The sequence below is a fragment of the Neopelma chrysocephalum genome, unplaced genomic scaffold, assembly GCF_003984885.1.
Source record: "Neopelma chrysocephalum unplaced genomic scaffold, ASM398488v2 Primary Assembly neopelma1_43, whole genome shotgun sequence".
Classification (NCBI taxonomy): Eukaryota; Metazoa; Chordata; class Aves; order Passeriformes; family Pipridae; genus Neopelma; species Neopelma chrysocephalum.
In genome coordinates, this window is record NW_020897702.1 from 4,722,771 (window position 1) to 4,738,134 (window position 15,364).

Sequence of the window (15,364 nt, forward strand, 5' to 3'; positions counted from 1 at the left end):
CCAATGCCAACTTGCTTTGCAGTGGGATACTATTTTAAAGAATGCTAACCCAAAAAATTCTTAAAAGCTAACCAAAGTACCTTGTTAAGACATGAGATAATGTGACTGAGGTCAATCCAAGGAGTACCCGCTTCTGTCACCTGATGGAAAAGGTGATCTCGAAAGAGCTTTAGTAAATACCTGTCTCCAGTTTCTGACCACGTTGGGTCCTTCTGAAACCTGGTGTAAAACAAAGGCTCATATTAAAGTTCAGTAAGTTAAGAAAAATCAAACCCCACAGATAACATGTGACTCTTCAACCTAAACTGAGTAGTCTGATTGCACTGCTAAGCTACCTGTTATAAATTGCAATTAAATTACGGTCTGCCCCTGTCACAAACAGAAGATAACATACTCAAACTTTCTTAGCTGCTAAAGCACCTGAAGCTAATGCCACAGAAAATAATAGAAGAAAGCAAGAATTATCTGCAACAAATTTAACGCGTAAATATTAGAAACCAGCACCATAAACATAACTAAGTCTATGCATAAGGATGGAAAGCAGACCATGAACTTCATTTTTATGTGGTTAGTTGATAGAAAAACAAGCTGAAAAATCACTAGCTTAAAACCAGTATCTACACCCTTTGCTACAGTTAAAACAAGTTACGGATTTCCTCTAAAAGTATTGCCTCTCACAACAGCATGAGTGCTAAGAGAAACCATACTAAATACAATGAAGCAACTTTGGCATATCTATTTGTAGCCTTCGCCTCTCCTTTATTTAAAATTTTGGTCAAAGTCGCTTATCTAGTTTTTCTCAAGGCTTCTTAAACACTCATTTCTCCAGGGGCAAACATGGGAAAAAATGTTTATCTTAAATTTATGAGGGAAGAAACACTGTATTGCAAACAGGGTTTTACATACTTTAAACCATGAAAACAAGTATTTCTTACTCAGGCCTCTCATTGATTGTTCCCAGTTTTGCTAGAAGCCTAAACAACCTTCCATTTTGCACCTCCTAGAAAACAAGAAAAAGGTTATTAAAAGTTTCTGAAACATAAAATTAAGACACTTATTTGCAAAAGGTATATGGTAGTAATGCCAATGAAGCACTATTAATTACAATGATTTGTTTATTCAAAGAAGAGTGTATAATTTTTTCAGACAGAGAACAAATGCATTGTATTGTGTATCAGTAGTCCAACACTCAGTTTAGAACTTCAAATTATAATGTGAAGATTCAACAACTAATGACACCTTGCTGCCTCAAAAGGAACTGGATCAGGCAATCTATTTCTTTGTGGAAACATAAGTCTTGTCTCTTGCCAGCCTATACTTACAGGTATGCTAAAATATAGTAAGTTAAACAAGATGAATATGTTAATATATACATATACACACACAGAGTTACCAAGATATTTAGAAGTGCAGTATAATACCTTATTTCAAGTTACGATGAGAAGGAACATAATCTAACAGATTTGTTTTTCAGAAATGCTTTGTAGGCCATTATTAGCAAATATTTAGCAACAATATCATCAGACTAACATTCAAATTATAATTGATTCCAAATATTTTGAAACAAGTTTTTCCAGAACAGTTAGAATCTAAGTCTTAAAAAGAGTATAAATGTTGAATCCATAAATGACAATGAGCTCACATACAGGTAGAATGTTAGAATTATAGATGTTTAGAGTACATGCAACTGAAAATTGATTTAGTACGTTTTTCCACATCACTTAGGATACAGTAAAAAGAGTACATCCCAGTTTACATTAAACAAGAGATTAATTCACAGTGTAAGTCAAAGCTGTCAGGAAAAGATTCTCTCCTGATATTATTCACATTCTGCAATGGCCCAGCTCTACAGCACTATTCATGCTAAGATGCATCTCATTCCATGCATGATAATATTGATTTCAAATGAATTCAGTCTGGAGTAGATTACCGTGCACAGGTGGTAAAGTAGGTCAAGGTGATAACTGCTTGGCCTCAGACAACCTAGGGGTTGCAGACTTCTATTACTAGGCTAAAAACACACTGCAGAACAGCTTGTTCCACTACAATACCTACACCTAGAGACTGACAAGGGAAAACCTACCTTGCCCAGCTAGGTAGGTCTATTATTTGGTCTAACCTCCAAATAATTTTTTGGCATGTGGTCAAATACACAAAAGCCAAAACAACACTGTCCTAGTTAGAACAGCTGGGACCAGCTCATCACTGTGTGGGTGTAACCCAAAGCTGTGTATTCTATACCCTTTCCTGCCATTTCCCAGAAACTGTTAACAACAGACCATTTACAGCAACTGCCCAGAGCAGCCTGACCCCTCAGGCTGTAAACTGGGTGTTAAGAGGCCTGTGAGATTGGAGGATGCTCCTGTCCTCACACCCATTGTGAAACTCCCCGCCCTGAGGGAGGTACTGGGCATTCCTGCCTGCACCTGAGGATATATAATCTTGGGGTCTTGGGATTTCGGTACCACTCGGGGGATCCAGAGAAGGACCAGAACCTGGACTGGACTGCGACCACCACTCTCAACCAGACTGAGACCACCACCCTTGACTGGACTGCAACCAGCACTCTCACCAACAGGTTTTTCCCCTCTCCTTTTACTTTTTGGACTTGGGGGGACCACGTGGGGCTCAGCACAGGGAGGGGGGCCCAACGAACACCACTCTGTTCATGCCCCAGGATGCTGGGTTATACATCTGGGTTTTGTGGGTTAAAACCAATTGTCTGTGTAATTGTATTTATTGTATTATTTTTATTAAATTGTTATTCTGATTTATAATCTCTTTTGAGATGGGTTCATTTCCCCTGCTGGTTTACCTTTAAACCAGCACAAACACCTATGTGAAGGCCGCTACCTTGTACATTCCCAATCAATGGTGACACAGCTGAGCAACAACACTGGCACTAAGTCTCCAGGTAGCGTCTCTGCAGGCTTAGGAGCCTGTAAGGCAGGGAACTTTTCTACACAGTGGATCACAGGGCTTGGATAAACTGCGGCTTTGACTGCTATGACATGTATATGATGAACATAAAGGTGAGGAAGGAAAGTGATAGTGTAAATAGGGTCACTGCTCTATGAAACATGAGCATTACAGTAGTAACAAGGTTTCATGGCTTTGAGAAAATCAAGTTATTAACTACATACGAACCAATCCCAGCATCAGAAGTCCCTAAGCTACAGATGACTCTGTGCTTGGAGAATATGAGGAAAAAAAAAACAATCACACATGCTAGTCTTTTTCTAATACTCTCCCCAAAGCATCTGCTTGGGACAATAATGAAGAGAGGCTAGACTTAAGGCATACTGTAGCTCTGATATTATCAAGGATGTGCTAGTGCAAACAAGTTACAGTATGACAGCTAATTAAGAAGTGCTATTTATCACTGCCAGGTAAATAGCTATTGCCAAACTGGGGGCTAAGCAACAACTTGGATTTGTAGTAGCTCTGCCCACCTGCCAGTGATAAGCAACTGCTACAAACAACTTGACTAAAAACGCAAAATGTTTAATGCTGATTACAGGACAATCTCCGTCTTTGCAATGGGAGAGGGTCCATCTGCCTAGCTTTGTGCAGGCACATAGGGCCACCTCAGAAGAAATGATCTTAAACACTTTTGGAGAAGGATTAGTAGTTGGTTCTGATAAAGTGAGCACCCAACATCTAGAGGTCTGCATCCAACATAGATACTGCCTGGCCTTCTATAGCTCCTTGCTTATGATAGATTTCAGTATCTTTCACTAAAGAGGAAAAAACTGTTATCCAACAAGCCTAGAGTGGAGAAATCAAGAGAACCAAGTCCATCAGAATCCCAACCACTGGTCTACTGCCTCTTAAAAAAATTCTCGATGGTTTACAATGCAATGGAGTCACAGTACTTGATTAAATTCTTACTTAATACCCTATCCCATACATTTTCAGAGTCATGAAAGCATTCTGTAATATATCTCAATCCTGACAGAAATCCTGCTATCAGTGGCTTCTAACAGACACCCTTTCCTGTTGAAAAAAATACACTCTGATAGCACTTGATACCTTGACTGAACACTATAGACTACTCAGACCCCCACAGCAAGAGGTGCACACTTCACGAAAACTAAGCACGGTATCTCCATGATCTAGAATTCATTTGGAAAGGAAAACACAAGATTGAGAAGTAAAGTGACACTAAAACTCAAATCCAAGAATTTAAAAGGCAACATCTGTTGCTGTATAACCTTTAGCACACACTACATGATCTAGTATGTGATGACATACATGGCCTTATTTACTCAGAATGCTACTTTTTAACTGTTCTATAAAGAACATCTTTTCCCCTAGACTGCTGGTTGGACATGATGTTACATCAGTGAAATGCCAGCTGAGGACTTCCTAAAACTACGGATTCTTGGGAGCTTTGGGACTTGAAAAAGCCTGAGCTTAGGGTTGTCAAGCCTTCAGGCAAATTACTTAGGTTACTCAACAAACAGAAGGAAAAAAAAACCTAACAAAAACCAGTAGAAAACATTCCTTTTAAAGGTAAAGCTGTAGGAATACTGACTAGAGGTCTTTCTGTAGGAATTACTACATGATTTACCTTTGCTAGGTCTTCTTCTATAACATCATTTCGCATTTGAGCAGCATCCAATTGAGTATAGAATCGTGCACCAATCATAGGCATGATATCATTTACACTGCGAAGCCTGTTTTGGTCAGTCAGCAAATACCTGCCAAAATAACCCAATCCCCAAAAGATTACTTAAACATGTCACAAATGCCAGAGATTATATCCTATTATGATAACTATTTGACTTTTTTTTGTTTAATACCCAAAGTTAACAATTTTTGTCTTTCTTAAAAGAAGATATTAACAGAGAAAACACGTGTTAAACTTACATGTACGTATCTAGTCAGTTATTTATACAAGATAAGTGCATTTTCATGAAACTGTGCAGTTCACCCCACTCAAACAGCAAGAACATACCCAAAAAAGAGAAGACATGCAGATTCAGATTGTAATGCAATTGTTTTTCAAATGAGGGAAGGAGCAAAGATTTCTACTTTTCCCACTCAGGTTGCAAGAGAAAGGCTGACTATACTGAAACAACACAAAATAACATGCTGCCAAGAAAAACTAGCACTCAACATTTTGGTCAAAAAGGCAATGTGCCTATTTCTCAATACCTTCTGAAACTGTAAGATAAGAGTAGCATATTGCTATTGTAGAGAACAAGCAGTGAAGCCCAGTATTGAAAACAACTTCAAACGCTTGCTTTGTTTACACTCCTAATTGTTATTAGGAGGTTTACCAGCATCTACAAACAAATTTTAAATCACAACATTTAATAATGCATTGACGGTTCAGAAAACTCAATGACAGTCGTTTTATCTGTAATCTTACTTGCAGCTAAAAATACCATTTATCACTTGCATCTCTATATGTAAAAGTAGTAATTTCCTTTAAAAGATTTATTAAGCCAACTTACAAAATCAGATTCTTCAGATCAGAGGAATAGTTGATTGTCACCAGTTCCATTGCTTTCTGCAAATTCTCTCTCTGAATTCCTGATAAAGAATTGCACGCCAAAGCCAACACAACTTTCCCCAGGGAGATCAGATCTGCTTGCTAATAAGGAAAACACACATAGGTAAGATTCTTAGCATAGACTAATATTAGCTATGGTACTGGATGGTGTTAAAAAGAGACAGTTCTTCAATAACCTTAGTCATATTGAACTATGATTTGAATAGTACTTACTTTAGTTGCTCAAATTCTTCTAAGTTACAAGTAGTTAAAGTGTACAGAGGAAAATCTGTCCTGACATCTAGCAATTTCTAGGTACTATACTTATCTTCGAATGATTAAGATTTGCCTATTTTTAGCTTAAGGACAGTACCAGAGAGAATTCTTGTGGAGTGAGCAGAAGCTCTTCAAAGAGGTTCTTCTAACCACCCACCTGCTCGATCCTGATGAGTCAAGGAGTTGGTAGCAAACAGAGAAAGTCTTCTCAATACAAGATGTAGAAATACAAGGATTATTTGTTAAAACAGAACCAGCATTTGCTGGACTCATACCTTTTCATGACAGCCATTTAGTGTGATGCCACACCACATTCTAGCACATGATGTCTCTATTTTAACAAATTGCTCAAGTATTTTCATCTCTGATGGCCAGTGTGAAAAGATCTGAACTGCATGAAATAACTAGACAGGAACAGGCCTGTATGGCTGACAAACTGAGCAGCATCATATTTTATAAAGAAATTAAACACTTTCCTTAAATGCAGAACTGGTCTGAAAAGATAAATGTTGGATACAGACTGCTTTGCCATAACAGAAAATTCTGCCAATTTTAATAGACAGCCACGAGAAATTATTTTGAAAAGCTCTAACAGATTTTAAAGTCCACTGCTAAAAACAAGAGCCTAATTTAGTAACAAACAATGACATTCATAGCAAAAGCTAAGTGATTCTTTCCAACCGTACACAACTTGGCCAAACTTGAAACACCTGTAGCTTTCCATTCTGAGTACCTGCCTCAGACTGAATTTAACAGTCAGCTACAGATACAAATTTAGGATTTTCAGGAGGGCTTTTTGAGAAAATATTTTTGAAAAAGTAAAAACATAAAAGCTACTAATTAGTGAGAATGTCAGCTCCATAGCCTAGAGAAAGGCCAAGCTGTTTAGCAGAGAATGCAGTCATATAAGGAATACACCTTCTGTCATTTCTGTAAGAAGGGCTGAAAATTTGGCAGCGTTGCAACATTAAAATTGCACAGCCCCTCACAGCTCTTCCACCCAGAGGTGAAACCATGCTTGCTGCCTCTGGCTTCAGTAGCTGACCCTGAAGCCACATCTTCCAAGTGCTGAGGGCCAGTGAAAAATACCAAACCTTTCAAGATCTCTCAATGCTGTTCCCATATCAAGTATGATTAAGCAGCAAATTTGAACACGAATACACAATATGTCAGAAGTTAAAAAGCATGATATTCTTGTAGCTAATGAAGACAGCAACAGGATATGGAAAATGAGACAAAAATAATGACAAAATGGTGGATAAGAAGGTGGGATTGGAATTTGCTAGATGCTATTTCCTAAGGAACCAGGAATTTCTGAGTATCAGCATTCTTTTTTCCTTTCATTATGACTTCTGCCTCTAAAACAGACTTGAAAGAAATAGGCGTTTCTATTAACCACAGCATTACTTCTTTCTGCAGTCCCCTACTTTACACTTAGTACCTTTCAACTTTTAGTAATTCATAAATACTGTATCATCCCACAACCCTGAGACACCAAAAATATATAACTTCAGGCAAGATCTTATGAAAATACAGTCTTCCTTTACACAGGTGTTTTCATAATACACATTGCATTAGATTTTAAAAACAGTTGAGAAAGAATCTTATATTTAACATCAGCCAGGAAATTCTAAATTCCAACTTTGTGGTTCTTTGAGCATTTGACTTACAACCTTAATTTTTTGTTTGCTTTGCAAATTACATCTAACAGAAGAACTGGCAGAAATGATAAAACACACCAATGCAGCCTCAAACACATACTTTTTAAATTACAGCCAATGATTAGCTTCTTTTAGCTGCAAAAGTGGCTTGGATTTATCCCACTTATTTTAGGAACTTAAACTTTAAGCAATTCAGTCAAGACTCTGATCGATTTAAGATATTTGTAATTCTCTAAAATAGTTCAGATTCTGAGTGAGCTGAACTGCTCTCTGGAGGCACTTTACTATTCACTGGCAGCTGAAACCCTGAAAGAAAATGTTACCACAATCATAGAATCAGCCGGCTTGGAAAGGACTGCTGAGATCATCAAGTCCAACCCTTGATCCACTACCACCGTGGTTACTAGATGCTTAATGTTTGAAGTTTTACAAGTGCACAAAGACAGGCACTATTTTTTCTGTGAACTTGGAGAATCAGAATATCTCAAGCTGGAAAGAACTCAAAGTTCAGGATTTCTGAGAGTCAGGTTACTATTTTAGAAGAGATTAAACTACCATCCACTGACCAACTCTATCCACTCAGACAAGGAACATGACTTCCCCAAAGCCAGGGTACACCACCCTTTCTGTAAGGAAGCAGTCCACATATGCCCATTAAGCCCTAACTTCCCTCTGAAAATGTCACCAGACTCAGCTCTTCCTGCTCCTAGGCAGAGAACAGCTAAGAAGGTACACAAAAACTGCTAGACTTCCCTTGAAGCAGGGACACCAGAAATAAATGCTGCATTCCTGTAGTAGCCTTGATAGTGCAAGGCACAGATCAACACTGGGTACAATCATTTCCTTGTCTGTACTCCCTATAGTGCTTGGCATGCTCCTATGGATCCAGAGAACTTCTGTTATGGTAACCATCAACACTGACTATCAAGTCATACTAATTGGATTCTCAACTTTGAGAAAAAGCTTTTTACCTTTTAAGAATCCTTTTCTTCAAAAATGTACCTTGCATGCAATTAATAACAACGTAATTAGTAATTAATTCCTAATTGTAACCTGTACCAACTTTTTATCTGCTGAAAGCTTTGCTAGTAAAGATTTTATCACCATTTAGTTCAGTGATACCCCCCCTCACTAACGTCTCCCTGTTATCAAATGAATTTCAAGTATGTCAAGTGAGCAATTCAGAAATTAATTGCATAGGTACCCTTTGCTAGTAACTTTTTTAATACTAAATAGGAATGTGCTACTATGCCAAATGCCTCAGAGATACCTCAACATTTTATACACCAGTCAGACATGCAAGCTATTCAAATAAATCTTATTTTTGACAGGATCCCTTTTCCATCAACTCTTTGAAACCAACATTACTTTTTTTGTTTATTTGTTTATCCTGTTCCACTGCTATTCTTGGATCAATATCAGCTCATCCACACTACAATTCTGTGGATTCACTTATCCTAACAGAATTGCCCTTAGAAGTACCTCCAAGTTCCTACTTTTTGGTGGGGTTTTTTTTTTAGAGTCAACATTAATACCTGAGTTGCCACTTCAAACTAATTTATTTAAATTTGGGGAGGTGCATGTGAAAATTATTCTGGTTTTCCAAGTTGAAAATATTTACTTTAAGCAAAAGTAACCTTGTTAAAGCAATAAAACTTATGCTTTCTCTTATTTTCATGAAGGGGAGGACTCATGTTTTATTCCAAATACAGAAATATTTATTAAACCTTTTTACTGTTTCCTACATCACCATTTACAGTTTCTCCATCTATACTTTGCAATTGCCTGACAAGACTTATGGATTGGGGGGCAGGAAGTAGTGTGCTGTAATTTTTGCAGGTTTAACCCCTTGTTTATAATGCAAGTGGCCATTCATATTCCACTTACTTCTTTTTAGCTTCCCTTATTGTTGCCTTTATTTAACTCTTAAATGATCATGAGGTGTGTTTAACACAGACTGTAAAGAACAATTTAATTCCTATTACATAGCTCCTCACTGTTCTGGCCAAAATCTTTTCTTTCTATATTAACAATGGGAAATAGCCAGAAAACAACAAATCTTTAAAAAAAATACCTTCCTCCACTGAAGACAGAAATAAGGAAATGCATATTTGCTGGGCAGTAAATCAAGAGATAATCTGTATTTTTAACAGTTACAGGAATCCCAGAGGAATTCAGGAACTGGGTCATGGATCAAGAGGAAAAAAGAACAAGCAGCAGCTGTGATTTTGTAATTTTATCTGGCTAAGGTAAACAAAGGTAGAAGATGAGAAACGACTCCTGAATTCCAAGAAGTGAAGTCAGCCCAGCATCTCTGAAGGAAGAAAATGGGCCTTGAAAGCCTAGCCCTTTTAGAGGAAGCAACAAAAAAGAATGCAATACCATATTTTCTAACTGCAGTTTAGATCTTCCAAACTATGTATTTAAGAGTACTTCTTTTCTGGTTTACCAATGCAATATGAACAATTTGAATATTAACAATGTATAAAACATGAAAAACCATTCCCCCTAAACAAAACTAGGCATTATCAAGCAAGTCAGCTGCTAAGTGTTGGGCTGCTATGGTGGTTAGTGCTTTTGACAGATTTGTGTACCTGCAAGTGTTTTTAGATTTGTACCTCCAAGTACTTTAAATGTTTCGCTTTACTTGAATGTCATAATATCTCAGGAGGACCCCTTTCCAAGCTGCAATTAAAACAAATTTAGAGAAGTACTTAAGATTCAAAAAAAAAACCAAGAAAAAAAACTCATTACATTTTTAGGCATGGATCCCTTACTTGCATGTATTTCCATCTTCTCTCAGCTGTTTTCCACTAAATTATTACCAAAAGCTCACTGATATGTAGCTGGGGCAGAGGGAGGGAGAACATGAAATCCCTATGTTGTACTACTCAAAGTACACTGAAAAGTGAATCATTAAAAAAAAAAAAAAAAAGTTATGTTTGAGGACATGGTCTCCAAAAAGCTAGTTTCTGCTGGCCAAAGTTCAAACATTTTAGTTATTACTGGTACACTCCAAATGAGCAATTTTCTTACAGTGAATAAGCTCAATTAATGAAAATAAATTAAATCTAACTCCCTACTGCAGTCTTTCACTCCCAGTACAGACAGGCTATGTGATGACAGCTGAAGTAATGTACTTTACCCTGAGGGGAAGTTAGGGAAAGAGGTATTCCTGTACACAGTGATGCTCCAGATGACTGTGGAACAGTTTTTGTTAAGTCTAAAGGGATTCTTCTTAATTCAGGAATTATGCAGAGTCCACACTTCAGAGAACACCAGGAAAGCATGGAAAAACTAGGAGACAGACTAAAATAAAGATACACTAGAATCTTTTAGGAGTGATGAGAAGGCCTAAGTGCAGTTAATTAAAAGATCTCTTACTCCTCTGTGAACAGGTATTCGACACTTAGTTATCTTAAAACAACAAAAGACAGAGCAAAAACTGTTACTGAATCATTATTTTTATATCTCTAACACTAAATATAAGATTTTTCTCTCCTTCATTTAGAAATTTTTCTTTCCAACTATTTCTGACTTGAGTTTGTTAAACACTAATAGTTGAACCTGTATGGCGAGTTTGCTGAAATTTTAGAAGTAGAAGATAGCAAAATGAGCATTCACATTTCTAAATTACAAGCAAATTCAAGTAAGTATGGCAGAACCAAGATCCAATCAGGAATGAAAAAATACAGTCATTTAGACATAAAAACACTGACCTACAGTTTAATTAAAAGTACTTGTTTTCTGAAGAGAATCACACTGGTTTTCAGTACTCCCTGTGCCAAGTCACCAACCTAACTATGGCACTGTAGTCTTACCTGAAACTGAGCCATTAATGCCAGTGGGTTATTTTGACTGTTGTCAAACGTCAAAACATCAAAAATTCCAACACAATTAACTCGTAATCTTTAGGTACAAAAAGAGAAAAGGAAGAAGTGTCATTAAATTTTATTGGTTACTCAATTTTTCCTCTAGCATTCATTGAATGGTTTGATATGATAAATGTAGTCATCAGTACTTAGCATATTACTATGCAGCAGAAAATATTAATTTTACTAGTTGATAAAATGCAGCAGACAGTATTCAGTTTACAAATAAATCAACAAATTTCAAAACTGGCACTAGTGTGTCTGATCCGTAGTTCGAGGATAATGCATAACTCTTCCCAAAATATGCTTAAAAAGAACTTAAAAAACCTGCCCAAAATTACAAGCTTAACAGAACTTAGTAGCTATTTCTGTATCAGGTGCACAGTCAGCAGCTGAATACAGACCACAGTAACACAGAATGAATGCTTTCATTACCTTGTTTTGCCTGTTACTAGAATCTTTGTTGGATCCATAACTCTGCATGCCAGTCCTGCTGTATGAATGGTCCGTAATGCAGAGCTGAGCTGCACAATATATGCCCATATCAAAGACTCTGGAAGCAATCCAGCATGCTGCCGTGGTAGAGGTCCATCATGCTGACCTAGAAACAAAACATCATAAGCATCAATAAAAGGTTACTGTGCAAAAATCAAATTATATCATCTTGAATTATACAATTAACTCATATATTCATTTCATTCAACTCTTAACAGTCCTTGAAAGACACATCTATTGTGCTTTAATGGTTGGTTTGGGGGTGGATTTTTCTTGGTTGATTAGTTTAGGTTGGGTTTTTTGAGAAATGTTGACAATTCATAAGCATTATTATTTTCACTCTGATATTCAGAAAAACAATGCTGATTTTTAAAGTTTAGAATGAACAATCACTACAACAGCACTGATTAGAAACTGCTCAGAGTAGATGGTACATCAAAATATGCAGGTACTTCGTAAGTAAAAATGCCAGTATCTTAAGCAAAGAGCATGTACCACAGTAGCTGCAACAGATCCCATTTTACCTCCTTTATTGCAGGAACGCTTCTCAATTAAACATTCTCTATTATTTGATAAGAATAAGAAACTAGTTTCAAGCTACACTGGCAAATCAGACAGGAAGATTTTGTGGCTAAACATCACTGAACACAACTTCACATCTGCTCTGTTGTGACACAGTTCCCTGGCAAGTCATCATTGCATGACCCCATTCAATGGGCCATATAAAGCAACGCATCACTCCACTTCCAAATGGATTTGTAGTTTTTCTTTCAAAAGTAAACCAATCTTTGCAAACACACACTCAAATTCCACATTGCAGTTTCTGAGTAATTCTGAGCCACAGATGAAAAAATAAAGATATAGATAACAACTGTTATTTTTAGTATGATGTCTGTAATTTCATAGAAGTTGCCACTGTTTGCATTGCACAAAGTTAAAGCAGGAGAAGAAAATACATTCAGAGTAAGACTGTACATCTAAATTTTACAATCAATCATAGATATTTCAAGAGGTTGCCTCAGTACTGACTTTGCTAATTTTGAGACAAGTAACATCATCAGTATTAAATAAAATCAAGTAAGCATCTGATTCATTTGTAAACTGACTGCACTCTTCTCTAAACATTTGTTTCTTGGTTTTGGGTTTGTTTTTTTCCTTTTCCTACAGGACCATATCAGTATCTATGCATTTGATCAAAATAAATGTGTGTGCTTGCATGAGTACACACACACAAAATATATGAAGAGTGAAAAAAGTGGAATGCATTAATGAAAATTTATTACTTAGAAATTTTACTGACTTTGGGGTGACAGGCTGGGAATGCTCTCAGCTTTCATTTCTGAGCTTGTTTGTCTGGTTTTAAACTTTAGTTCACTTTTCAGGTTTAAGGTGATTTTGTTTAGATTATAAAGATCAAGACACTGACCCCTCTAAATTGCAATAAGCTTGGCTTGTCTACTGAAAGCTGAACATAATGAGATACTGTCTGTTTTTTTCTGGCCTCCTGAATCCTGATGAATCATGCAAATCACTTCCCAAAAAACCCGCATACCAGAAGTCTCAAATAGCAAACTTTTTCCATCATAATTCTCTCCTCTTCAGCGGGATAAAAACTATGATATAAAATGACTGAAGATATAACCTTCATTATTAGTCAAGGCTCTTTATTTACTACTTGCTGTAGAATACACTTTACATTTGGTACACAGCAGCATGTGTAATATGTTTAACAGGGATGCACATGGATATTGCAAGACAGTTACATCTATATGAAATAAGTAAATCCAGAATAGAAATGTTGCTATAACATCCCAGAGGGAGAGAAAAGCCAAAACTTGGGAGTTATTTTTCTGCATGTACAACAGCACTTGCACTTTGATTTTCAAATAAAGGCAATGTAACCAAGAGAATATTCAATATAAGCTGAAAAGCTGAAAGACCAGAGTTGAACAAAGTTTCTTCTCCGCTAGCAGAAAACCTCAAGAACGCTATTTTACTACTTGAAGCTACAGCTGACTCTAGGCTGTTGGTTTCACACTGGTTGGTTGCACCCCATGTTCACATACACTAAAGGTACAAGCTAAAACACTGGAAAAAAAATCCACTTTTGAAATGTCCTCTTCCAGATCTATCTGTTCAAAACACACAAGATCAAAAGAAGTTTGGTGTGCTGCAAGGCTGACTATGAAATATGCCCCATAAGGCCCATCAGACCTGCCACAGATGGCAGTTGAGCAAGGACCCAAGGACATGAGACCCAAAAGCTCACTCTTCAGGCAAAACGCACAGTGGAAAGCTGTCCAAACAGTGCTGAACACAATGAAAAATATCACAAGAATGTAAATAAAAGTTACCAAAATGATCAGAATATTACTTTAAAGAGGTATTTTAAAGATTCCATGGTTGATTTGCAAAGGCTTCCCACCACAGGTTGAATCCACAGCCACAAGAAGCAAAATTTCAGATTGTGTTCTTTCCACCTACTGCTGGCCCTACTTGCCTCTCCCAACACTTTCATCTCTCTGAGATGCAGAACAGAGACACTAATGGAAAATATTAAAAATTTAAGAACTGCCATTTCAAAAACACAGGTTATCCATTATTTTTCCTTGCCACATTACAATAAACATAAATAAATAAAAATGCTGACAATTATTTTTAAGTTCTGTGGTATGTTGTTCTCAATGTAACAAAAAAAATAACCCTTTGCACTTGTATGCATGTGTAGTTTAAGTTTTTCCTTGTTAAAAAAGTATTCAAATGCAATTCTGTTTGCCAGAGAAAGTATGAATCCAGGAATAGTCCTGGGGTGGGACGGAAGACCTGGGACCACCAGCAGTAGGACCTGCTTTACATTATCAGGAACACTGTCAGAAAACATGTTAAGAAACAGCAATTCTCACACAGTTATGAAAAAAACAAACAACATTAGAAGTCCAATGAAAGATTTAGCTGATCACTAAATGGAACCTCTCAGGCTCATAAATCAGTCTTTTACATTGACAACTGTGAATTGTTCAGTGTTTACTTGGTGTTCCTGAGTTATCTTACTGAAAGTAAGATAAATTCAGTAGCCTTTATTTCTCTTTCTTCTCCAGGGAAACTTGGGCTTTGGGTTTACATTTCCCAGTTTTCAATATACAGAAAGGTTGTGAAACACTTAGAGTGCAGCAGTATATTTTGTAAAAAATCTGAATATCCTGAAAATTTGAATTTACTTTGAAAGAGTTGTAGCTTTTGGCAAAGGTATTTTAGGATAATTATTAGTCACATATTTTATCTTCAAAACATCACGCTGACTTTCAATATTCATATATTCTTACTCTTCATCACAGTCTATTCATCTAGTCATCACACAACTTATTTCTTTTTCAATGGAAGAGGTATTTTATGCTAAAAAGATTCAGCATCTGAGGATGCAAAAACTAGAATCAGCAGTGAAGTTCGTTTTTGTGCATTACATACTACTATTATTGTGTCAAAAGGAAAGCAAATTTCCCAGACCATGTTTATCTTCATCAGAAAGCATTTGTTTGCTGAAGAGCAGATACTGTGGTGCT

General features: G+C 36.7%; 1 protein-coding gene across 4 annotated transcripts in view; it reads right to left on the minus strand.

Moving 5' to 3' along the window:
• The window catches only part of PAN3 (poly(A) specific ribonuclease subunit PAN3), an 80,762-nt gene that overhangs the window by 5,866 nt on the left and 59,532 nt on the right, over positions 1-15,364 (minus strand). For all 4 annotated transcript variants that reach the window (XR_003533403.1, XM_027677812.1, XM_027677814.1 and 1 more), the window contains 6 exons: positions 11,745-11,910; positions 11,259-11,346; positions 5,463-5,602; positions 4,574-4,703; positions 936-1,000; positions 81-219 (listed from right to left, as the gene is read on the minus strand). Coding sequence is in view for 3 of the 4 variants with exons in the window: in XM_027677812.1 (XP_027533613.1) it covers positions 81-219; positions 936-1,000; positions 4,574-4,703; positions 5,463-5,602; positions 11,259-11,346; positions 11,745-11,910 (728 nt within the window). In the remaining variant the exon portion in view is untranslated. The remainder of the gene's footprint in view (positions 1-80; positions 220-935; positions 1,001-4,573; positions 4,704-5,462; positions 5,603-11,258; positions 11,347-11,744; positions 11,911-15,364) is intronic.